Source organism: Peromyscus californicus, unplaced genomic scaffold (genome assembly GCF_007827085.1).
Source record: "Peromyscus californicus insignis strain IS unplaced genomic scaffold, ASM782708v3 Scaffold_14__1_contigs__length_90479793_seg_2, whole genome shotgun sequence".
In the NCBI taxonomy this organism is placed as follows: domain Eukaryota; kingdom Metazoa; phylum Chordata; class Mammalia; order Rodentia; family Cricetidae; genus Peromyscus; species Peromyscus californicus.
Window position 1 is genome coordinate 40599825 of NW_026294436.1, and position 25467 is coordinate 40625291.

General features: G+C 41.6%; 1 protein-coding gene across 1 annotated transcript in view; it reads right to left on the bottom strand.

Moving 5' to 3' along the window:
• Positions 1-3109: 3109 nt before the first annotated feature.
• Positions 3110-25467, bottom strand: part of Xpr1 (xenotropic and polytropic retrovirus receptor 1) — a 161518-nt gene continuing 139160 nt past the window's right edge. Inside the window, exons 12-15 of the mRNA XM_052737242.1 lie at positions 21524-21690; positions 17673-17812; positions 10562-10783; positions 3110-8410 (exon numbers count right to left, since the gene is read on the bottom strand). Coding sequence (XP_052593202.1) covers positions 8350-8410; positions 10562-10783; positions 17673-17812; positions 21524-21690 — 590 coding nt within the window. The 3' untranslated portion in view covers positions 3110-8349. The remainder of the gene's footprint in view (positions 8411-10561; positions 10784-17672; positions 17813-21523; positions 21691-25467) is intronic.

The window sequence follows — 25467 nt, forward strand, 5'->3', positions numbered from 1 at the left end:
GGCTATACATGCTCATCTTCCCCTTTACTGGTTAGTCTCACGTCATTTCTGGATTTTCTGAGGTGAAGTCATGCTTTCTTCAAGCTCCTCCTGAGGTCATCTGCACACCGAAGGAGTAGGTATTTACTAGGCATTTATTCTACTGTTCTTCATCCGGCTTTGTTTGTGCATGTCTTTCCTGAATTACTGGCTGGTTGATGCCTAGGTCCTGATTTGCAAGGAGTCTGTTGTTAGGGCACAGATTGCTTCAATATAGAGGGTAGTCTATGCCGATTTATCCCGGACATACTGCTGAGAAAGAATCAGGAGATTATTTAGCAACAGCAATCTGTCTCCTCAAACTTCCCCCTGGTGTTGGAGTAGGCCTGCATACTTTTCCCGTAGTTACCACGACGTGGTCAGGCATTGCGGGATTCTGTGCAACTATAGGCAGACTCCCCAAAGATGAACCAACCCCAATTCCTACGTCATACCTGTGGCCACTATTAATGCCAAATGTAATCCGAGCAAACAGTCCGTGAAGACCAACACAACACTCAGGTAGGACCAAGAGCCACACAGCTATGGCCTGCTTATTGCTGGGGACTTGTGCTTCAAGATGCCTGCAACCAGCCACAGGCGATGCTAGCTGCAGTGTTGGGCCAGCACACTGGAGGATATGTACTGTCTTGGCACTAAAGCTCTTCCTAAGGCTCTGTGTACAGGCAGGCCTGGGAATGGGGTTTCTTTTGCCAGCAGAGTTCCAAAGCGATGTCTTGCGCTTCTCCGGGCTTGGTTACAAACTAGTTCCATGACCTGGAGACCTGTGCCGTTTGGGGAGTGGCATCAGAGCCCACATCAGTTGGCAGTGATGCAAACCGACACGGATCTATCCTACTAGGGTACAGCTCGCTTTCTGCTATCAGCAGTTTTAAAACCTGTGGGCGCCTGATAATGGCTGAGCAGCCTGACGCTGGAGGAGGGTTGTGGAGGCATTCCCTTGCTTACAGTAAGTCATGTTATCCCGGGATTTTACCATGGAAAGCCTGGTACTGGGTTTCAAGTCTAAGGCCTAGATTTAATGGGAATTAACTAAGGAGGGCTCCCCTCAGTAAGTGGGCAATGCCTCTGCTAGGCAGCCTGAAGCAGAAGAGGGGTGTGGTAGCAAGGGCATGGTTTGTCCTGTTTTTCATTGTCCTGCTAAAACCAGCCACTGTGGTCTCTCACTGGACATCCTCAGCCGCCATCGAGAGTGCAGTGGTTTTGGTACAGGAGCTTTCAGTGTCTGTAGGGAGATAGTGATTAATTGGAGCATCTTGCCTGCCATCCTGTTCTGTCCCACACTTTGTTTCTTAAGGGATGAAAAGTATCCACAATAGCTTTTACTGATTGTCCAGGACAGGGTGAAGTACCCCTGTGAATTGGTAGAGAAAATCCAGTTTATTCTGGGTTGCAGATATCCAGGAGTCTGGCTTATGTTGCCAATGGTTTCATAAAAGTAACTTTTACCCTCTCCGGTTCATAAAATTAACGAAACCAACTTCAGTGAAAGCCAAGTAATGTCGACTGAGCACATGGAAGGGACTCAATAAACATGTGTAAATCTTTAAAAATATAAGAATTATACAATGCCTTTAGGAGGAAAAGTGGGAAGCTGGAAAATGAGTCAGAAAGGATAAATTGACTGTTATTCTCACAACCTTTGAAAAAGGTTTAATTAAAAAAAAAAACAAAAACAAAAACAGAAAAAGATGCAGGCAATTGAAAGTCCAAGGATTTTGGATGTGTCTGCAATGGGAAAAAGAACGACTGGGCTCGCGGAATTATTTAGGATTACAGATTTATCTGCTCTGGGTCCTAATGAAAATGAAAATTGCCCACTGGTTCACATGTAACTGCAGTGCTGTGTATTTGGCAAGCACAGAGGCCACAGGCACATAAATGCTGGAACTCATTATGTAGCCAGGGCCTGCCTCAAACTCATAGCAATTCCCTGCCTCAGCCTCCTGAGTGCTGGGGATTATAGGCATAGCCCATGATGCCTGGCTTTTTTCTTAATTGCTTTTTTTATTGTAATGAATTTTTATTTCTTTATTGATCTGCTTTTTATTAAAGAAATAGTTTATTTCTTATAAAATATTGCCAGTGTTAGAAAGAATTCCCAAGGGTTTTGGCCCTCTGTAGACAATAGCTTATGTCAAGTATGACAACTGCTGCTCCCCAACTCCTCACCTTTCTTTGTATTTTGCTACATTTAGTGCCTCCATGTCAAAAAAAACCAAACAAACAAACACATGACCGCTATGATGAGGCTCATGTCTTTCTCCAGCGTGGCTTCTTATCTTCTTTCCACAATGTTACATTTAGAGGATTCATGATTCATAGGGTTCTGATTCATCTTCAATGCACTTTAAACATTAAAAATTACATTTATTTATTTCAGTGTGTGCATACACATGCATGTGCACCTGTAGACTTCAGAAGACAGTTGGCAGGAGTTGGTTCTTCCCCCCTCCCCCCCAGGGATTGTATGAGCGAGAGATATTGAGACCATGATTGGAAAAAGCACAGGGACAAATAGCCAAATTAGTGGAAACGCATGAACTGTGAACCAATGGCTGAGGAGCCCCCATGGAACTGGACCAGGTCCTCTGGGTAAGTGGGACAGTTGATTAGCTTGAACTGTTTGGGAGGCCCCTAGGCAGTGGGACCGGGACCTGTCCTTAGTGCATGAGCCAGCTTTTTGGAGCCTGGGGCCTATGCTGAGACACTTTGCTCAGCCTGGGTGAAGGGAGGAGACTGGACCTGCCTCAGCTGAATCTATCAGGCTGGGCTGACTCCCCAGGGGAGACCTTGCCTTGGAGGAAGTGGGATGGGGGATGGACTTGGGGGGAGGGCTGGGGGTTGGGAGGAGGGAGGACGGGGGAATTCGTGGCTGATATGTGAAATTAAATTAATTTTTAATTGCTTTTGAATTTAGTAAGTTATGTTTTTCTAATTCACCATTGTAAGCTGTTTGTGTTAGGCCCACATACATATTAGTACTAAGGGGAATAATGATCAGGAATCCAAGACACCCAGAGAGAAAGGCACACAGTGACACAAAGCACTCACCAGTGACACGTCAGCAAACTGTTGGAAAACAGAGCTTGTAATAATGAAAAAGGCCAGAGTTTTGTAACCAATCACTTCTTTTCTTTTAAAAACACGTAAGCACATTAACTTTTTGCTTTTTACACCATCTAGAAACTATAGAACAGTACCACATTGTGCATTTAATCTACTTATCCAGAAGGGAACTCCACAGGTCATAAGAATGCTACCCATATAGGAAGGAAAAAGGAGACAGCTAATAGCATAGTCACAGATACAACGTGAGTCCAAGCAAGCACTGATTCTTTGACGTCACCTTTTCCATTCACCAGAGTGGAGAGTAGGAAAGAAAGCAGGGGGCAGATGGGGCGAGAGTCACCCACAGAGGACTAATCACAATCCAGAGTTACTCTTGACAACTACAGCTCAGGAAGTCACAGGACAGCGTCATCTGACCAACACGGGGTGTGTGAGTGTGTGTGTGTGTGTGTGTGTGTGTGTGTGTGTGTGTGTGTGTGTGTGTGTAACACAGTAGAGGGAGAGGGTTTGAAAGAAAAATAACAAATTTCACCCTATTTCCCTCCTATTCTTCATTGATACAAGTGTCTGTGCTAACCCAGAAACCGCACAAAATGAATCTTCACAATGTAACAAGCTTCACGGGTTCTGCTCTTTTTGCGACTGAAACAGGAGTGGTTTACATTTTACCTTAACAGTTCAAAACAGTAACAGTGTCACAAACACTCCTTCTCCCTATCCACAGCACACCAGTGCTGCTAAGGATGACGGGAGAAGTGCAGGCAAGAACTTCAGGGACAGCGTTGGAGACAGTGAGGCAAGACCCCGCCTGCCTGCCTGCCCGCCCGCCCTTTCTCACAAGTCCACATCCGTCCAACAGTGCTGCCGGCTGCCCTCTGATTTGTGGTGGTCACATGGATAGTCAAGTAGAAATGAAGTTCGAAAGTACACAAGGTGAGACTCAATCAACAGACACTGAATCCAAGGCAAACAACAGGTCATCTGATTGTCCTCCCTCCGTAGGTGGATGGCACCATACAAAAAAACTGAAGCTGGCACTGGTTTAATAAAATAAACCGAAGGTTTGCTACAAGGAAACATATTCAGTTGCAAATTGATACGATTCTCCCCACTTCGGGGAAAACGCCATGTGTCCCCTTCACTTCCTCATCCACCGTAAGAAAATATATTCTGAAGGTTGTTTCTAGGGGGCAACTCAGTGTAGGTTGTAAAAGTTCACGTGAGAAAGGCCTCGGGGTCACGCCCATCAGCACCTCTTCTCCATCAGGCAATCGTTTGTGCTAACTTCAGCTCTTTTGAATCCAATGAGAGGCTTTTGCTTTTTTGCTACTATTTATTGAGTCGAGTGTGGTTCGTGCTGGCTAGGAGGGAGGCTGGTCTGTCACACTACATACCACAAACTGGAGTTACGATATAATCAGCTCTATCCCACATAACCACGTGTTCTGACAATGTATAAACCTGGAATAGGCAGATTGGGAGTTTTAAGATTTAATATCATAACTGAAATCAGAAATTCAGAAACCCATGTTTAGGTGAATGACCAGCAAAAACCAATTAGACCAAGGAGAAAAAAGCAGATTACCATTTTCAAAATCCAATCTGAATTTCTATTTTCACCTGGTCAGTAACGACACTGGTTTATTAGACTAGAGAAAAGTCTGGTTTCTGTAGTCGAGGGAGATCAAGATTCAACATGATCAACTTTTAGTCTAAGAAGTATCTTAATTTTAGACACCAGAGCATTTTGTTTACAGTAAGACATATCTATTTAGAGGGAGGCAAATTTTATTAAAGTAGTTTAGAATGACAACCTAAAACATATTTACGAAATAGTGTAATCACTTCAGTTCTGAATCCCAGGGGCTTAATATAATGTCATAGATAGTGTTATTTCTAAATTCTTTTTCTTAGAATAAGCAATCTCTGTAGTTACTGCTTGGAAAATCAAATTTGGGTATAAGGAACTATTCTTAAATGATGCAAAGTGACAGGAAGTGGAGGCACAGTGGGATGGAAAGGTCACTTGAGTTACCTAGTGCCCTGTTCCTGCTGCCAAGGCCCAAGTCCTCTCTGTCATCTCCAAAATTCTTTTGTTACCCTCCAATTCACTGCTAATGTGCTTCTGTATGACTCAGTTCTACTCTTACCTTTTAGGTTCATCTGTTCAGAAACTAGGGAACCACAGTGTCCCCTGAATGTAACGTTAAGCAATTTGTCTCAGGAGTCTAATAATAGGGTGCTGGAGACACAAAGCCCACATGACATGCATGACTTTTAAACCAAACTAGCAGATGACTCCATTTCTGATCAACGCCATTGTTTTGTATGAGGAGGACATCAGTGATCCACTGTCATGGCATTCATTTGTTAAGAACACACCTCTAATGGCTCTTTGTACTCCATTGCTTTCTACATAGTATAAAAGAAAAGACTTTATTCTCGATTTCATTCCTTTTGGGAGTATTTTAAGCGCTATTAAAATTGAGTCCTTTTCAAATAAAACTAAAATTAAGGGTGGTATGGATTCACTTCTAAGATTTCCATCAGGAGTTTCAGGGTACAGGGTTACTTAATTGAACATTAGCAGGACACAGTGTTCACAGTGCCTAGGGCAGATGAAATTGAGGAGAAAAATGCACATTGCCCTTTTTCAAAGGAAAAACTGAAATGCATACTTAGGTTCCCAAATTCTTTGGATGAAGTAATTTCTTTAGAGTTAGGGGGAGATGAAGTTGGAGTATATTAGTAAGTACCAGGGCATCTGCTGTGGTAAGCTGGATAGCATGGAAGCCTTACTTTTGAGTAGTTAACAGGACACACATCAGAAAAGGAATACTCTCTATCACTGCATTATTTATGAAAGAACTAATACTGATTCTAACAGGTGGAGAAAGTGCAAACTGGCCATATGTTAGCTGACGTCAAAACATCAAGGAGTCGGAATAGCAGAAGTCAACTGTGAGTTTGTGTATGTCGCCATACGGACTCATTAACAGAGAAAGCAGCTGACAATCATATGGCTCTGGAGACACAGGACCACTGATTTTATTTGCACACAAAATGACTGGTCACTGGACTCTCCTATATATTCTTAATAATTGTTGCTGTTACCTCAGAGACCAGTGAAATCTACCACCTGCTTTAAAGTACAAAAACCCAGAATAGTCAGGAAAAAAATTTCTAAATAGAAATAATGCAACCTTTAATTTACAAGGGTCTCTAAATTGTTACCACTGATTATTGTAAAGTATATAATTTGTTTATAGCTTGTATTTTTAAAATAAATGTTTGTTCTTTAGTTTTGGGGCAAGGGACATGCTTGGCAAAACACAAAAAGCAACAGAACCTACAACACCGTGTGCGCGTTCAAAGGTGTGTATGTGTTAAAATCTCAATTCAGAAGGAAAAAAAATTGGAACCTTGTCAGAATAAAAATGAAAAACTCTAAAGGGAAGTTGAGGAGTTAACTGGCAGAATTTTAGTAGTGCAGTAACTTTAATGAGTAAAGGTTATGGTCCACAGGTGGGCTAATGACAAGAGGGGAGTTCAAGGGCAGGAGCCACGATTTTAAAACAAAGCAAGTGTTTAAAAAAGTCATCTTCCTATGCACTGTTTCTCTGTCTAAAGTTAATGGGAAAAGGGCGTAAGTGCATGGACCCTGATGACTCTCCTATGTGGGACTTTCATCTAGATCTGAAGGGAAGGGGCATTAATGCAGACTTGACTTTTTCCTGGTATTTTTATTAATTTTATTAAATAATGGTCCCCCGCCCCCATGACGGAGAGAAAACCCAAGGTCTTAAGATTGCTAGGCAATCACTACTCCCAATGGTCTATACCCCTAGTACTGAAGAACACTAAATTTGATACTGGCCATTTTCAAGTATGTCAAATGTTGTATGTTTTTAGGTTTCTCTAGAGAATTTAGGAAGACGGAAGGAGATAAAGAAGTAAAAATGGGTATTTATAGCCTGACGTTTCTAAGAAATATAGTTTTAAAAGTATGGTCAGGTTTAGAGGTCCCAAATTTAAAAACAGGTTTCTATAGTGGGAGGTCATAAAATCCAACATTCACCTTTTAATACTGCTGGGCTTAAAAAATGGCTGCCACAGTCTTTGTCAATGCAATTTGAAGGAAGAAGGATTTGTTCTACATGCTCAAAAGTACAGTCCCCACAAAAGACTTTGAATTTGATCAAATTCTGGCTAAAGTAAATGAGACCAGACAGGGAAATATTTAATAAAGGCGTGAAGAGTCTGAAATAGGCCTGTCTTTCCATTCAGCCCGTGAGACTCAGACTACACTTCTCTTACATGCAGAAGCACATGGCAGAACCTCATTGCTGTGTCTGGAATATGGGAGAATGGATCCTGGACCAGGTCTAAAGACACAACTATCAGAACCTCTTCTCTGAATGTCTACCAGCTGGAAGCAAGTGGGATGCCGGGTCCTGACAGGGACGATCGGGACTCTAGAGCAGCAACTTAAAATTTAGCAATAAAACTTTGGCTTAAAGTTAAAACGAAAAAGGAAAAGTCAAACTGGTACAAGTTGTTTCCTGTAAGAGGTATGTGGGCTCGACCCCCCAAATGCAATCTGACCTTAGTTTCTCCTGCTCCCTTCACAGGTTTATGGTTAAGGTTCATAAATAATGAGAAGACCACAGGTAACGAATACATCGTATTCCCCACTACCCGAACCCCTCCCCAAATGAGAAAACCCACGTCAAATTAAAAAGCTTCGTGGAGGAGGGTGCTGCCAGTGCCTCTACGCTGGCTAGGGAGGAAGGGAAAGAACTCTCCACAGAAACTGACAGAAAATTTAAAAACCAGTGTCCGGTTTCCAACAGTCAAAACCGGGCCAGGCAGAAGCTGAGTTATGTCCATGCCGTCCATCAGAGGCCTCCTTCCAATGCCTGTTCTTCATCCTGATGGGCATCTGTGTCTTTGTGATTGTAAACAATCCATAAGTATTAGGTTTTTGTTCCTTAAAACATCCTCTGATTGGCAAAATGAAGTATTTGTTTTAAAAATAGAAAAATGAAGATTAAACCAGAAGAAAAGGAAAGAAACACAGTGAGCTTGCTCGGAGTCCATAGGACCCGATCTGAAGAGCCCGGGAACGTGTTCTGTTTTCTCCTGTTCTCAGCTGGAAAAAGGTGCTGGAGGTTGCGTTGGTCAAGGGAAGAATTGTAGAGTAGGAAACCAAGGATGTTAATCTAGACTTCAGAGAATTCAAGTGTTAGCTTCGTCATCTGTGTCTTCTATCAATACCTTAGTGTCTCGAGCCTTGGATCTAGGGTAATCAGAGGAAAGGGACATGTAACTGATCACATACAGTGCTGGTGTACGTCCACCCTTACCACCATCAAGCACGCATCCCAAACAGGAACTATCTACTGTAGAAGTGAAGCAGCAGGAACCACAGTGGGTCATCTTTAAGCATCAGAGGAGCACTCAAAAACAAGACCAGATTTGAGCACTGACTACCCAATGATACTGCAGGCGCCTCAGTTACACCGTCAGCACTGTGGATTGCCGAGCGGCACAAAACCATCAGTTACTGAGGACTCTGTGCGGAGATGCTTGTACTCTATCAAAGTGGGATTAAGTAAGACAAAAATGTCCTCCAACTCGTTAGCCCCAAGTGTGAAGGTAGTGTCTGTGAAAGGAGACTTTTATTCCCACGAGGCAGACGGGGAAGCGACATTCAGAAGATGAGGAATGTGCTATGGCTCCATGAATTGTACATCAGAACTCATAGACTCAGGTCTCACTCTAAATCCCTGCACTTTGTGGAGCAAAAACCTGGTCCTCTAATTATCGTCCTCTGGTTGCCATCTAGTTTCCCGTTACACACCTGAAATGAACATAATCTGGTGCCAAAGAGCCTCACTTCTGAAACAGAACGTGTGTTTAGACTGCCCTCTGCTGGTGGCTCTGAGACCTTCACAGTGAGGAGCTTTGCCCACCAGCATTTTCTTTTCTTCAGCCCGGCGAGGCCCCTCTCTTACCCAGTCAGCACCCCCCACCCCGTTTCCCGCCCCCCCTTTGACAGCCGCACGCCTGGCTGATCCCATGCTCTTCTGGTGATTTCCTTGTTGACTTCGGCCGCTTTACCCTTCCTCTTGCCTTGCTTTCTGCCTTTTCTCTTCTCTACTCTTGCTTCCCAGATCTCTAACTAAAGCTTGGCAGGACTTACTCTACTTCCCGTGCTCAGTGGGCTACAGCCCCTTCAGCTCCCTCCCTTTATGCTCTTTAGTCGGACTTTAAGACCCAGATCTGGGTCTTTACTATCCCATACTTCCCACCACACTGTAGTGTCATTCAAATCTCCTTTCACAGCACTCCTTGAAAGAACATGTTTCTTTCCTGCAGCTTTCAGTCTTGGGCTATTGGTTTCTTTGTTTTTGAGACAAGGTCTAGTGTAGACCAGGCTGGCCTTGAGCTTGCTATGAAGCCAAGGATAAGCATCAACTGATCCTCCTGCTTCCACCGTCTGAATGCCCGGCCAGTCTTGGACCACTCAGGGGCGCACACCCAACTCTATTTTCTCACTGCTGTTCTGGACACGTGCTTTTCCTTTCCACCCTTCATTTCCACCGTGGTCTTACCCAGACACTCCCTTATCTTCAGAAAACTGGTCAACTTCAGTCTCTTTATTCCAGTCTACTCTGCAGTCTGTTCTCTAAATCTCAATGAGTCACCAGATGTTCTATGCCTACTATTCATTTTAGAAACACAGGGTAAATGACCAATAAGAATCCTAGTGTATGTATTTAATAAGATAGCGTCTTAGCGTCTTCTTGCTGGGTTCTTTCTGTGAGGATACTGGGTAAGTTTCACAAATAATGAATTTACTCCTCCTCTTCTTTTTTTGTCCAAGACAGGGTTTCTATGTGTAGCCCTGGCTGTCCTGGAACTCACTTTGTAAATGAGGCTGGCCTTGAATTCACAGAGATCCATCTGCTTCTGCCTCTCAAGTGCTGGAATTACAGGCATGTACCACCATGCCTGGCAAATTTACTCTTCTTAATCTCCCTTTGAACTATACACATTCCAATGTACAGAAGAGTGGTAACAGAGAAATTCAAGAATTTGGTCAAGGTTACGCAAATGATAGGCTTTCTAAACTAACTTGAAGGTTTTCAGTATACAAAGCACGCCATATTCAAGAATCAAGTAAATCATTTTCCAACAAATTGTTTCCTATGTTCTTTTATATTGCCAGTTAGTAGGTAATACTCTGACATTTATCTGATGTACTCATGAAGACATTCCAGAAGTTGATCATGGAGTGGTTTGTGACTCCTACTGTCTGGAGAGAAAGCATGGCTGAGTATCAGCAACATCACCTGGTTCATCTAGGAGCTTCTTAGCTAGCTAGTGTTACCCGGTGTTAAGGACCAAAAAAAGTACTCTACTCAGAAGAGGAGTCTATACATACTGGGACGCGAGGCGAGGCCGGCGCAGGGATATGCTCTGGTTGTACTTCCATGACCGATTCTTCTGGCGGTTTCGCACCCCATCATCCTGGTCCATCATCTGCTCAAGGAGTGTCTGATCATCTGCATTCAGGGGGGCCACAGAGATGTCCCGCACGGCACGGAATTCACCACAGTTATTTAGATGCTCATTCTCCAGGCGGAAGAAGTTCCATACGAATCGCCTAAGAAAATGGGGGTACACACATTCAAGTTAAGATCTGAAAATATTACTGTCTGTCAACTTCCAGGAGACTCAGGTTCCTACTCACCAAGAACAAAACAAAACAATTATTATGGACTAGACTATTAAAACCAAAGAGAGGGCTAGGGAGATGACGATTCAGTAGTAAAGAACTTGCCCCAAGCCAGGTGGTGGTGGCGCACACCTTTAATCCCAGCACCCGGGAGGCAGAGGCAGGCGGATCTCTGTGAGTTCAAGGCCAGCCTGGTCTACAAAGCGAGATCCAGGAAAGGCGCAAAGCTACACAGAGAAACCCTGTCTCAACAAACAAACAAACAAACAAACAAAAAACCAAAAAACAAACAAACAAACAAAAAAACCCAAAAAACTTGCCTCAAAAGCATGAGGATATGAGTATGGAAACTCAGAACCCATGTAAAAAGCCAGGCACAGTGGTGTGCATTCCGAGTTACAGCAATGACAGGATGGGAAGCGGAGACAGGTGGGTCTATACTGGACCAGTAAAGGCAGCCCAGCCTACGCGGTGAAGTTCCAGGCTGCTGAGAGACCCCGTCTCAAACAAAAGGTGGAAGGCATCTGAGGAATGACCCTGACCTCACATGTACCACCCCTCTCCTCCTGTGCATACCCACACAATAAGTAAAGGGAAAGACGGTGTGAGATTGGGGGAAAGTCACAAAGATTGTCTTCTGGAATATAATCTTTCTCTTTGTCCAGTAAGTATTTACTGAATGCTTAAATGACATTGACCGACACAAATATAGTCTCTGCCCTTATTCCGGTAGTGAAGACAGGTGAGTAAAGAAAGCTGTTAGGTGTTCTGCAGACTGTCGAGCAGAAAAGAAACACAGAGCACCCTGCCATAAGACTGGTTAGGGAAACTGACTGACAGATAGATGACATCCAGGAGAAGTCTGAATGATACAAAGAGACAAGTCATAGGAAACTCAGGAAGACAAGTATCTTAGCTGGGGGAACAGGATAAAAAAAAGTAGACTAAGAAAACACTTTTGGGGTATTGGAATAGAAGCAAGGTCTGTGGGGCCAGCATGGAAAACTGTGGTTAAAATAGCAGGAAATAAGATGGAGATTCAGAAGAGGACCCATCCCCAGAGGGCCATATACACCCCTGGGAAGAGCCCAGGTTTCACAGTGAGGGGTCTGAGGAGACCAACATGATTTGTTCTAAATGATTACTCTACGGATAGAAGAATGACTGGACTAGGGAGAGAAGAATACATGGAGACCAGTTAGAAGTCCAGGAAAGTGGATGGTGACGGGGAGCAAGACTAGAGATCTACTAAGAAGAGGAAGCTGGCAGGACTGCCTAGTGGTCTGAGTGAAGGGTGACATCATTTATTGGAACCAAAGAACCAGATTTCTTCCTGTTAGGCTAGAGCTACCCAGTCATTAGAGACCCAAGTGGAGAATTCAGTAGGTAGATGGACACAGTGAACCTGGAGATCAAGAGTGTGGGGCTGGAGATAGCATAAGGACACTATTTCAAATCATGGCCTTTAGGAATAATATAAGTGGAAGAGACATGTGCAGAGCATCATCCCAACACTTATAGGTCAGAAAGAGGAAGAAAAATCAGTGGAGGAGTTGAGAAGAAAAGCTACGAGAGAGGAGATCATAGTTTCTGAGGAGCTAAGTGAAGATAGTGCTTTGTTGGGAGATAAAAGATAAATACAGAGAACTGAAGGCAAGAGTTTTCAAAACAGCACAATCCAGGAGCTTCAGCTCTGGAACAGACTGTCTAGATTCTAATCATGGCTCCACCACTTACTAGCTATAAAGATGATGGGTGAGTTAGTTTCTCTGCCTATGCTTCTCTGTCACCAGGAATGGGTTAACACTGGAATGTCACCCAGGCTGTGAATGCTGAGGGACAGTGACAGAAGTATAACTGGTACCACAGAGTACCTTGTGGTGGTATTTTATCTGTGTACCCCAATAAAAGTTATCTGAGGATCAGAGGAAAAAGCCGGCCAAGTCAGGCAATGGTAGCACACTCCTTTAACCCTAGCATTCAGGAGGCAGAGATCCATGCGGATCTCTGTGAGTTCAAGGCCACACTGGGAACAGAGCCAGGCATGGTGATACACGCTTTTAATCCCAGCACTAACCATGGAGGTCTGGAGGTCTGTACAGACAGACAGGAGGTGATGTAGAGAGAGGAAGTGAGATGGCAGAACAGAAAGACATACAGATATGGGTATATAGGAAGTAGGTCTCTCTGGAGGCTGAGGGTTGGTAGGTGAGGTTGGCTGTGGCTTGTCCTATTCCTCTGGTCTCTCAAGTTTAACCCCATATCTGTCTGCTTTTTTGTTTTTGGTTTTTTTTTTTTGTTTTGTTTTCAAGACAGGGTTTCTCTGTGTAGTTTTGGTGCCTGTCCTGGATCTCGCTCTGTAGACCAGGCTGGCCTCCAACTCACAGATTGATTTGAGGGTCAGTGAGATGGCTCAGCAGGTAGAGGTGCTTGAGTACAGGCCTGATAAACTGAGTTTGATCCTGGGCTCCTATAAGGTGGCAGGAGAGAACTGACTACTGAGTTTTATTCTGTTCTCTACACTCACAGTGACAATGGCATGTTTGCGCTCACATGCGCATGCATAAGTACATAATAGTTTTAAAAAGTGGCCCCATTTCAGTGTTGGGAACAATACATGGGTTGAAAGGAAGAACAGAGAGAAATGAGAGCAGAGACAGCCAAGTGCAGAGGGTGGTTACTATGGAGTGTTTGGGCCTCAGACACAGATGTTTAGGGAAATGAAAAGGGGGCAGTGGTCCAGAGATCAATGGCATCCACAAATGAGCACACTCTTTCCAGAGCCCTCCTTTGCCTTTCAGGATTAGCTTTGTTTCCAATCCTATCTTATTTATCAGGCTATGTTTGTCCATCCTGGCTCACAGGGATACTATACACTTATCTAAAAGTATCTTTTTATCTTCTCATTTGTACAAGCTATCTTCACGGTTGAAGAGTTAAAGGGAGGGAGGCTTTCACTTTTCCCCCAGCACATTTAAGACATAATTTTAGTGATTTCTGACTTTCACTGTTACTGTTGAGGAGTTATCTGTCAGTCCAACTGTCACGTATTTATCTAAGGTTACTTAAAAAAAATTAAACATAGGTCAGTGAGATGGCTCAGGTGCCTGCTGCCAAGCCCAAGGACCTGAGTGCAGTCAGTGGAGCTCACCGGAGGGAAAGAGCCAATTTCTACAAGCTGTCCTCTGACTTCCACATGTGTACGATGACACACATGCATCTACACACATATACATACAAGATAATTATAAATATGCAATTAAAAACAAGCACATCGGGGCCAGGGAGTGAAATGTGATGATCTGAAATAGAATGCCCTCCAAAGGGAGTGGCACTATTGAGAGGTGTGGCTTTGTTAAAATAGGTGTGGCCTTGTTGGAGGAAGTGTATCACTGTGGAGATGGGCTTTGAGGTTTTTCCTTAAACTTCACTCAGTGTCACAATCTCCTTCCTGTTGCCTGCAAGATGTAGGACTCTCAGCTACTAATCCAGCCCCACATATGCATCATGCTACCATGCTCCCATCATGATGATAATGGACTGAACCTCTGAAACTGTAAGTGAGCCACCCCAATTAAATGTTTCCTTTATAGGAAAACAAAACAAAACAACAACAACAACAAAAAAAAAAAACAAGCACATCACATATACCTCAAAGTTTGCATGTTAGTATATAGCTTGGCCAGTATACAAAAATACGTTTGCCTAACTGTTATCTTGAAATATGAAATACATTACTACACTGAAAGCCACCTCTAGTGCTCTCTACCAGCTTCTAGAGAGCTTATCTGCTGCTCTTATTTAGCTCTGTGACCGCCCTGTAATTGATTCTGTATACTGAATGTGAGAGGAGTCAGGATTCATTTTCTTCTCTATAGACAGTCAGCTGACTCATGTTTAATGTTCTCGCTTCCCTGTTACGCAGCTAACTTTGTCAACAGGTGGTGTCACAACATATGTGGCTCTGTCTCTGGATGCCCCAATCCGTTCCAGTGGCGCCTGTTGTCTACCTCTTACTAACATGGTGTGCTGGCTTGTTCTCTATTTATATGACCAGTCTGCAACTTAGATTACTACTCTAACCTTGCTCTTTTTGAAATAGTCTTGGTTAGTCTTTGTGTTTCTATATAAATTATAGAACTGCCAGGCATGGTTGGCATATACCTGTAAACCCAGCACTTGGGAGGGAGGCAGCAGGACCAAGGTCAACCTTGGCTGCATAGTGAACTGGAAGCCAGCCTGGGTAACTTAGTGATACTCTATCTGAAACACACACACACACACACACACACACACACACACACACACACACACACACACATGCCACTATAGAAATGGCTTGTCAATTTTCACACATATACCAATCTCTCATTAGATTGACTTCTGGATGTTTGAATGTATTTGGCATTATTAAAATGATATGGTGTAAGTCCTGTATAACCCTCCTCATTTTACTACCCACCACTTGCAGCATTATGGTGGTAAACATAACTGGGGACAGCAGACATGGGCTCAGCTTAACCACAACGGAGAGCTTAGAGTGCTTTATGATCTTATATCTTTTTCCTATTTTTTTTTTCAGGAACAAGTATCGATTTTTAAGTTGTTGAAATTTTTGTTTGGTTTTGATATAGGCTTTCACTATGTTGCCTAGCCTGACCTCCAACAGTTTTCCTGCCACAGACTTCAAAACAGCTGCTACTATAGATACATACCCCTTTGCTCAACCAGGTATTGTTAACAATGGCCTTTCTCAATGTAACAGACTCCTCCCTTATTCTGCTATTGAGTTAAATGACACGAGTTAGTTTTTGAACACTGTGGTAGTCTGAATAAGAAAGGCCCCCATAGGCTCATATATTTGAATGCTTGGTCCTTAGTGGAACTGTTTAAGAAGGATTAGGAGGAATGGCTTTGTTAGAGATGGTGTGTCACTGAGATAGATGGGCTTTGAGGCTTCAAAAGCCCATGGGCAGAACCAGTCTTAATGCCTCTGCCTGCTGCCTCCAGATCAAGATAGAGCTCTTAGCTACTGCTTCTGCACCATGCCTGCCCGCTGCCATGCTTCCTGCCAGGCTGATCTTACACTGACCCTCTGAAACTAAGTAAGGCTCCGATTAAAGGCTTCCTTTTATAAGCTGCACCGGCCATGGTGTCTCTTCACAGTAACAGCAGAGTAACTGAGACAAATATTAAACCTCAATTCACAGAATGATCCTGAATTTTGAAGTATTAACCTTTTTAGTGGACTCACTAGCTAATACTGTGTTCAGGATTTCTGTAACTATGCTGTGAGACAACATAGTGGTAGCACAGGGTCTTTCTGGGAATATCCTTGGAGGTTTCAGATGACTGTCATGCTGGGCTCTTGTTCCTTTTTTGTCCCTCTCCTTTGGAGTGCTTTGTAAAAAAAAACACACACACACACAGTAAAAAGTTGACTTCAACTATTCGGAAGAATTTCTGGGTCTGGCATTTTCTTTACAAAAAAATATTCTGATATTGATTTAAATTTTGATGCCTTCAAAAAACAAATTTCCTAGATTTTTCTTTTTCTTTTCTTTCTTTCTTTTTTTTTTTTGAGGAATTTGACTCTTTCATCTAATGGTACTTACAGTCTCTTTAAAAACCTTCAGAACTTCCCTCCTGGGCCAGGGAGGGGATGCAGAGCTTTGTGCACTTTGGTCAAACTTTGCCTCTGAACCACACCCCAGCCTTCTTTATGGTTTCTGACAGACGTCTTCTTCCTCCCGCTCTCCCTGGAGTAGTCTTATGTACCACTTCATCAATTGTTACTTTTTGTTAATATTCTCCACTGCACAGTTTCTGTTTGGGTAATTTCTAATCTATGCATTTCCATCTTTTGGGTTAGATTTGCAGTTTTAATTTTTTTCTGATTTCTTAAGCTTTCTACTTTTCTGATACATACATTTATGGTTATGTTTCCAGTGGCTTTGTAGTTGCATTTTCACTTTCTTTTTGCTATCACTTTCAATTCCAGTCTACTAGAAATAGTGTAACATTTTTGTTACAATTTTAACTCTGACTCCAGGGCACTAGACATTACAATGTCCCCAAAGGCTCATGCGTTGAGTCTTTCCAGTATTACTTTGAAGGCTGTGGAACATGTAGGAGGTGGGGCCTGGCCAGAGAAGGGCACTTGGGATCTTTGAAATGTAGACTTGCCCCTAGTTCTGGCCTCCGTCTTCTGGTTCCTGGTCCACTGTGATGGACCAGCCTCTGTCATGGGCTATGTCACCATACCCTGCCATGCCACCCCTGCCATGGACTCAAGTCTCTCTGAAACCTTCCTTTCCACCCTGTGCCTGTTAGTTCTCTTTCACAGTGGAAAAGAGACAAACATGTTTTGGTTCATTTCTAAATGTCTGCTATTTTTAAACCTATCTTTTTGTGATTTTATAATAATAATAATAATTATTATTATTTTTGAGACAGAGTCTCATATGTATCTCTGTCTGGTCTAGAACTCTCTATGTAAACCAAGCTGGCCTCGAACTCATAAGGATATGCCTGCCTATGCCTCCTGAGTGCTTGGATTAAAGGTTTGTACCACCCCATGCCCAAATAAAATTTTTTATTACATTTAATTATCTTCTTTGTATTTGTGTGGGCACGAATGCCATAGCTCATGTGTGGAGGTCAAGGACAAGTATCTTCTACCATCTGAGTCCCAGGACTAAACTCAGATTATCGGACATGGTAGTGGTAAGTGCCTTACCTGCTGAGTCAGCTTGCTGGCCCAGTACCAGGCATCTTTTAAAAGAATCCTTGATAGATTGTTCAATGGTTTGCTTACCGGAAAACCTCAAGGGGGGCAAAGACAGTAGCAATGATGTCTCCAACATGAGGCTGAAAATTCGTAGCAGTAATAGAGATTTGGATAGTCCAAGCAAAGCGCAGTATCACATCTTCTATGATGGCACAGTAGTAGTAGGCCTAGGAGATACAAGCAAATAGAGTATATTCTGTCAATAAACCATTCTCTCCTGCCTGCCAATCCCTGAATAGCCACTTAGAGGCTTAATATTACTTATAAATACCTGGTTGGTAGCTCAGGCTGATTACTAGCTCTTACACTTAAATTAACCTATAATTCTTACCTATGTTTATCCACATGGCTTTGTATCTTTTCTCAATACAACATTCTCATCTTGCTTCTTCTGCATCTGGCTGGCATGAGACTGTGAGACTAGGAAGTTGCATCTGGCTCTGTTTTTGTGTGTTGAGAACCTTCTTTTAAGCTTTTTTAGGTTTTATGTGGAAATTTCAGCCACATGTTGAAACTCCATATGTAAACGGAGTTTCTCTGTCCCACAGTCACTTCCAAATAATCACTCAGAGGCTTATATTATAAATGCTTGGCCGGTGGCTCAGGCTTATTATTACATTTAAATTAACCCATTCCTATTAACCTATTTATTGCCATGTGGTCCGTGGCTTACTGGTCCTCCAGCATCCTGTTTCTTGGGTGACTCTGTCTGACTCCACCCTTCTCTTCCCTTTCTTAGTTTGGCTGTCCTGCCCATACTTCCTGCCTGGCTACCAGCTAATCAGCTCTATTATTAACAATGAGAATAATACATATTCACAGCATACAAAAGGTTGTTCCACAGCAATGTCTCTCATCACGTTTCTCACAAAGTACCTCTACATCAGCTGTTGAGACTCATAGACGTCCACCAACAGATACATGGGGGAAATGTTACATAGGTTTTACTTTCCCTAAATAGTGCAGTATTTAAAATAATGTAGCACTGAGTTTCAGAAATCATTTAACAAATATAGCTCATGTGTACACTGTACACAAGACTCTTTCGAAGTTAAATGAGAACCCTGATCAACTGAGATTACATTCTAGGAGAAACATGGTAAGCCAACTAAGTTGCTAATACTAAAGGATATTAGCAGATTTATTAATTGTACCATTTGTACTTAAAATTTTAAATTTCTTTATCCCATATATAATACAAGTTTTGTCTTGTTTTTCATTTGATAAATCAAATGAGGCTTAGATTTCACAAGCATGGCTGAACATAAGAGATAGTATTCAACTAATCCAGTTTAATTACCCAAAGTCTTAAACATACAAATTGCCAATAGATCCCAAAACTCATGGATGTGCTTATTACCAAGCAAAATTAGCACTTCAAAATGTATTTAAAGGCTATGGTTTTGGTAACTAGAACTGCTATGCACTAAGCTATAGTATGTATTTAATTTACTTTTAAATTGTTCTTGTTAGTATTGTTATTAGTATTGTTCTTTTATGTGTGCAAGTGTTTGCTGGCATGTTTATATGTATACTATGTGTATGCCTGGTGCCTTTGGAAGCCAGAAGAGGATACTGAGTCCCCTGGAACTGGAGTTATAGGTGGTTGTGAGCAGCCATGGGGTGTTGGGAACTGTGTGCAGGTCCTCTCCAAGTTAAGTGTTCTTATGCACTGAGCCATCTCTACAACCCTATTTAATTTTAACACAGTGTATGAGTCACCATCAGAAGGCTATTAAAAAGAACCAACCATCGATCCCTGTACCTCCTCTTTTCTATTCCCCAGAGACTGACATTTGTAACTACCCATTCCATTTGCCCTCCACAATTTTAAATAATAATGCGTTTAATGTTTTGACTAGTCAGTTTTAGACATTGTCTACTGACGGTTAGTTTTTAAATTAAAATTTTAAGTTAGCATACAATAAGCAATAGGCTTCAGAGGGCATTCCATAGTCTTTATTCTTATCCCCCTGCCCCACCCTTTGCCCCAGCCCACCTTCCTCCTCAGCAACAGCTCCTCCTTATTTTCATGTCACACGTGTGTCCTCGTTCCCATCCTCCTCCTCCCGTAAGGTCTTTTTAACCCTTTCAGGGTCCCCTTTCCAGTTTCACCACACACACACACACACACACACACACACACACACACACACACACACAAATACATACCAATCTAGGTTCCCCACATGAGAGAAAGAAGGCAGAATTTTTATGAGGCCTATGATAGGATTTTATAATGAAGGTTCACTGGACTTCACAAATAGTTTCTTCACTTTTTTTCTCATAAATTTGCAATTACAATGTAAGAAAGTATATCCTTTATTTTCTATGGCTTTAAAATGTACAACAATAATAAACTAATTGAAAGATTCTACTCACTAATTCCATTACATAGAAAACAGTAAATCAGAACTCATTTTAATAGAAAACAGACTAGCATTTATGTAAAGATACACTGCACTGAAGCATCAGCACAGGAAACAAATGTGTTGTAGTATTCACCAAATACCATGAGCAGTAATAAAGAGCACACACGTGGTGAGTTTAAAGTAGTTTTAACTGAATTCATGCCTACTCTGATTACTGACCTTCTTCTTCTTTTTTTTAAATGGCATTAGGGATTAATGTGTGTATTGGTCCCGCTAGTGCTTTACCAGCATGCTATTGCCTGGCCTCACCATGTTCATTTTCCTTTTAATTGAGAATTATAAAAAATGTTTAATGCCTCAGTCACGGCCTTCTCTACCCAATACTACACAATCATATACTTTTCAAAACACAAATTTGATGTAATGGTGACATTTTAGTATAGGATAAAATACTATTGACTCAATCTTCTTCTATATGTTATCCATAACAGAACTTCAAGTCTGAGAATATATCAAGAGCTAATGTAGTCTAAACCCTTATCTTTGAGAATCCCCTGTAGTGTATGGCTGACTAAACAGCTTAGTGATACAGATGGGATTGGAATACACATACCCAGATTCCCAGGTCATTGTTCAATTTTTTTTCCAGGTCTATTCATGGTATTTACCTTTACTAAATCATCTGTGTAAAGATACTTCTTTTTTTTTTATTTAAAATTCAGTTTCTCATACTCCTTTATTCTAATGTGCTGGTAAAATGCTAAAATAATTCCTATAGAATTGTCTACTTTTTTTTTTCTGATTGGGTTGGCACCAACAAGTACTTATTGCAATAGACAAAAGGATCTGAGCAGTCAGCAGTCCTTCCCCCGTGGGTGTTCATAAAGCTGCTTTTTCAGTTAAGTATGTAGCCACTCAGTCGGTGTACACCAAGTCTACTACACACCAAGAATTCTTCTGAGCAGTGAGCAACACCCAAGCATCATTATAACACAATATAATAACTATAGCAAGGGAAGGTCATTGAAGTTAAGAAGGGAGCGTGCAAACGGCCAAACACACTAAGAAAACAGGCTTCTCAGAGCAAGCCACCCTCTCCAGAGTTACCACTGCACTGCCATTTGCTCATCCACTTATATTCTCGCTGCATCTACCACATGGCACACACGACACTTTTTGTTGTTGTGGACTGGATTGGTATCTTGGATAATTTTTTTGTTGTTTGTTTTTTGAGACAGGCTTTCTCTGTGTAACCATCCTGGCTGTCCTGAAATTCACTACGCAGACTAGGCTGGGCTCGAACTCACAGAGATCCACCTGCCTCTGCCTCCCGAGTGCTGGCGTTAAAGGCGTACACCACCCAGCTGGATAATTATTTTTTTATCATGTTTAGGTTAACGTAATTAGAACTTTGGGTCAGTATTGCTGTAAAGTCTAACTACTGATACAGCTAAGGTTTTTTTTCTTTTTTACTTTTTTCCTTAAGTGTGAACATTCCATACATACTTTTTGCGGGTAGACAATCTCTTCCCGGAGGAAAGTGTTTTCTCCTGCATTCTTGTCGAAGAGACCCCAGTCCATCTTGAGATCCCAGATGAGGGTATAACAGGAACTGATGACACAGAAGACAACCCACAGGTAGAAGAACACCACGGTGTCTGAGTGCTGTCGCTCTGGAGAGAGGGAGGAAAAGAGAAACTTTTGTTTAACAAAGGATAATAATAATTATGACTTCTCTGAGGTCCAAAAAAAATCACTGAACCAATAGAATACAAAATTATACAAATGTTTATTAAGGAGTAAGGATCATTAACGAATCTCTAACTTTCAATGTACTCTTTGGATTTTATAAACATGTCATTTAAACTTTTGCCATTAGGTGGCAGCTTAGGGTAAAAGATTAAAAAACAAACAAACAAAAAAAAACGCAGAACCATCACAAAGAACGTGCCACTTCTCCACGAAGTCTTGGGGTGTTTTTGACTTTAGAGCATTTCCTTCACATACTTTGATCTTGTCAATACTCACTGTGAAGGCAATCAGGCAACTCTAGAAAAAAAATGCCCAGGAACCCAACAGACTGATGAGGCATTCACCCATTACGTTTATGGAAACGAGTTTCCCTCAAGCCACAGAGCTTGATTAGTTTTCCTTCTTTCACAGGGACGTTACTAATACAAAGGCCCAATCCATCTTTATACTGGAAACAGTACTTTTGGCTTTATTCTGAGAACACCATAAAGTACACTAAATCAGAATAAAAATTTGTAAACATAGTTCAACAATTTGATCTTTTCTGGTCTTCAGTGCCTTGTTTGCTCTCTGAAATTCGCCTTCAGTAAGTTCCAGAGCTCCCGTGATGTTCTCCAGTTTCAAGACATGGACAGAAAACAAACAACCCGGTTCTGAACTAGCAGGAGTAAGAACGGCGCAGATGATCTCATTTCAAAAACCTTAAAGTTGGTTGTTCTGGTCAGTTTCTCAGTCTGTATCATGCACTCTCCAGAATTTGTTTCACTAAAATAAACGAGTATTTATTGATCATTTTACAGCTATTAATGTGTTGAGTACAGTATGATCCAAAGGTAATTAATAATCTGCTGAATGATAGACATTTGCTACAAAAATAAACTTGAGTTCAAATGAAGTACAAGGAACTGAAAAAACATCAAGGAGAATGGGAGTTTCCCACAGAAGGAAATGAGCATCAGTAGCATTTGTGATATTTCTAGAAAAAGAAATAAACAATATTGCGAAAGCCAGGCGGATGAGGTGAGGTCATTCAAGGCTGAAGACACTTTTGAAAAGGTTTGGGGTAGGAAAGTGTGCTATGCTTAAAAACTTACAAGTCATCTACATTTGGGCAGGGGACACAGAACATTAAGACCGTTTGTAACTACTTGAAATGACATTGGAAAAGATATGTGGGACTTGACTGCAGAATGACTTCTTGGGCCTTAGGATCAGCTCTGTATCTTAGAAAAGAATAAATGCTTGGACATTTACCAACACCAGAATTGTATAGTTGGAAGAAAACTGATACCTTACAGGTCTAGAACAACCGGAGTTAGTATGTATCAGCTCATGAGATACATATTGTTAGCTGAAACAATCCTTATTAAACATTAAGTCACACAGACATAATTAGCTATATGAAAGTAATAGATACTTGGAATTTATCACTTCTTCAGGGTGTTAAACCTTGTTCTTTTCTACCCTTCCGAGGTTGTATACATACATTCTGTCTGCATGATGGAAACACTGTACAATGCTGGTCTACTGTACATCTTTTCTCAACACTACATTCCACCCTAAAATTGGGTCTGAAGAGAACATTTACATCACGGCAATCAACCAACACTAAACAGTGTCCCCAGTGTCTACTCAGCAAGAGCTGGTTTAGTGACTGGACATACCCCAGCACAGCACTTGTTTAGCTTCTTTTAGACAGTCAGGAGGAGGAAAAGGCAAGGGATTCTGATTGTTCCATCCAAAAAAAGCAGAAAAGCTCTGCTTCAATAGAAACTAGTCTTCAGGTTTAAATTATAGTCATAAAATTTTTCTTCTTCAAAAGCATATTGGTCTGAATATTTCTATTAGAACACTGAATATGAATTCTAGGTGTCTAACACATTATTAATTACCTAGGTATATTTGGATTTGTTCAGAGGTCAGTTAACTAGTATCAATTATCAGCTTCATGGATGCATTAAAACATGCTCACAATTCATCTATCAAGGTTCAAGTAGCTCCCTCTTTCTAAGCCCAATTATTCTATGAAGTTTCTATGAGACACACGTGCAGACTTACTGACCTTTAAAACAAACAAATATTCTTACAGAATATTTCAGAATAAGTGATATTTTACCTCACAGACTTAAATGATGAACATGTGCTATGTTTTGGTTTTTCCCATTTCCCAAATAAAGAATGTTTCTCCCTACATCTTCCTCCTTCACTGGTATTCAGGGACATACTGCAAGGATGTTATCACTTTAGGCAAGCAATTACACCTTATTCTCTCTTGGCTTACCCTGGTAGTCCACTTTAGTAATGGTGAGAATCACAGAAAATCAAGTCATTGCTATTCTACCAGAGGAGTCTCTCTCTTACCCATCTGCCACATTAGAAGCAGAATATATGGAATAAATTTGTGGAAATGACATCCATTGAATTTAAAATAAAAATAAATTTCCTAAGAGTTGCATACCCACAGCCATGAGAGGAATGAAAAGTGAAGTAAGAGTCGGAGGAGTGATAGGCAGAACATCGGAACATCGTCCAGCAATCGATTTCTGTCAGGAAGGTTAGTCTAAAGTGAAGAGAGTGAGCAGTCTTTCCACCCAGAGACAGTCCTATTCTGACAATTCCCACTTTCTACCCTAAAACTAAATAAAAAAATAGAGAAGGCATTGTTTTCAAAGTCCAAACCTTGAAGTAAACTAAATTATGCCTGAGCTTAGCACATAATAAATTCTGCATTTATTCCTATAGTCCCCAAACCAAACCACTGAATTATGAGAATAATACTGTTCTCTGAGAAATAACTAAACACACAGATAATCTGTAACATATAATAACATAAAGCCATATGCTCTCAGAAGAAAGTGCAGTTTGCGCTTTGACTAGCTATATGCCTCATGACAGTCTCACTCTGACAGGCAGCAGTAGGAACAGCTCCAGCAGTCCCGAGTTCATGACTTCAAGCAGCTGGTCCTCCACAGTGCCCAAGCTGTGCTGTGTGGTTGGTTACGTGTCCTGAACACATTTTTACTCACACTATTCTCAGTGCACCCAGGTTTACAGGACACAACCCTTTTATAGGAGTATCAGTACATAGTCACTGATCATCACTGTTTTAGTTAGCACACAAGACTGCATATAATACTCCTTAGGTGATGACCATCTTTACATTGATGCATGCAAAATGGCTTTTCTTATTTTCATTTACAGTTCTAAAGTTCTAAAGTTCAGAGAGACAGGAAGTAGAAAAATAACTGGTTTTGAAGTTAAAAGATCTGGGTTGGAATACAAACTATCACTTCCCAACCTTGTGGTTACACAAGACTCATATTCTTACATGATTGAGACAAAAAAAAAAATACAATTAATTAGGCCCAAGAATAAAAGAGGAAAAGAGAAATAGCAATCTTATTCAAGAAACTTTTTGTTTGTTTGTTTTTTGAGACAGGGTTTCTTGGTATAACAGCCTTGGCTGTCCTGGAACTCGCTTTGTAGACCAGGCTGGGATTAAAGGTGTGCTCCTCCTCCTCCACCACCACCACCACCACCACCACCACCACCACCACCACCACCACCACCACCACCACTACCACCAGGCTCAGAGCAGCACAGAGTGTGCTTTCCTGAGCCCCTCTCACCTTTAAAGTGAGAGGGGAAGTTCTAGGAACTATAGCGCACCATTGAAAATATTTCCAAGATAACGCAGA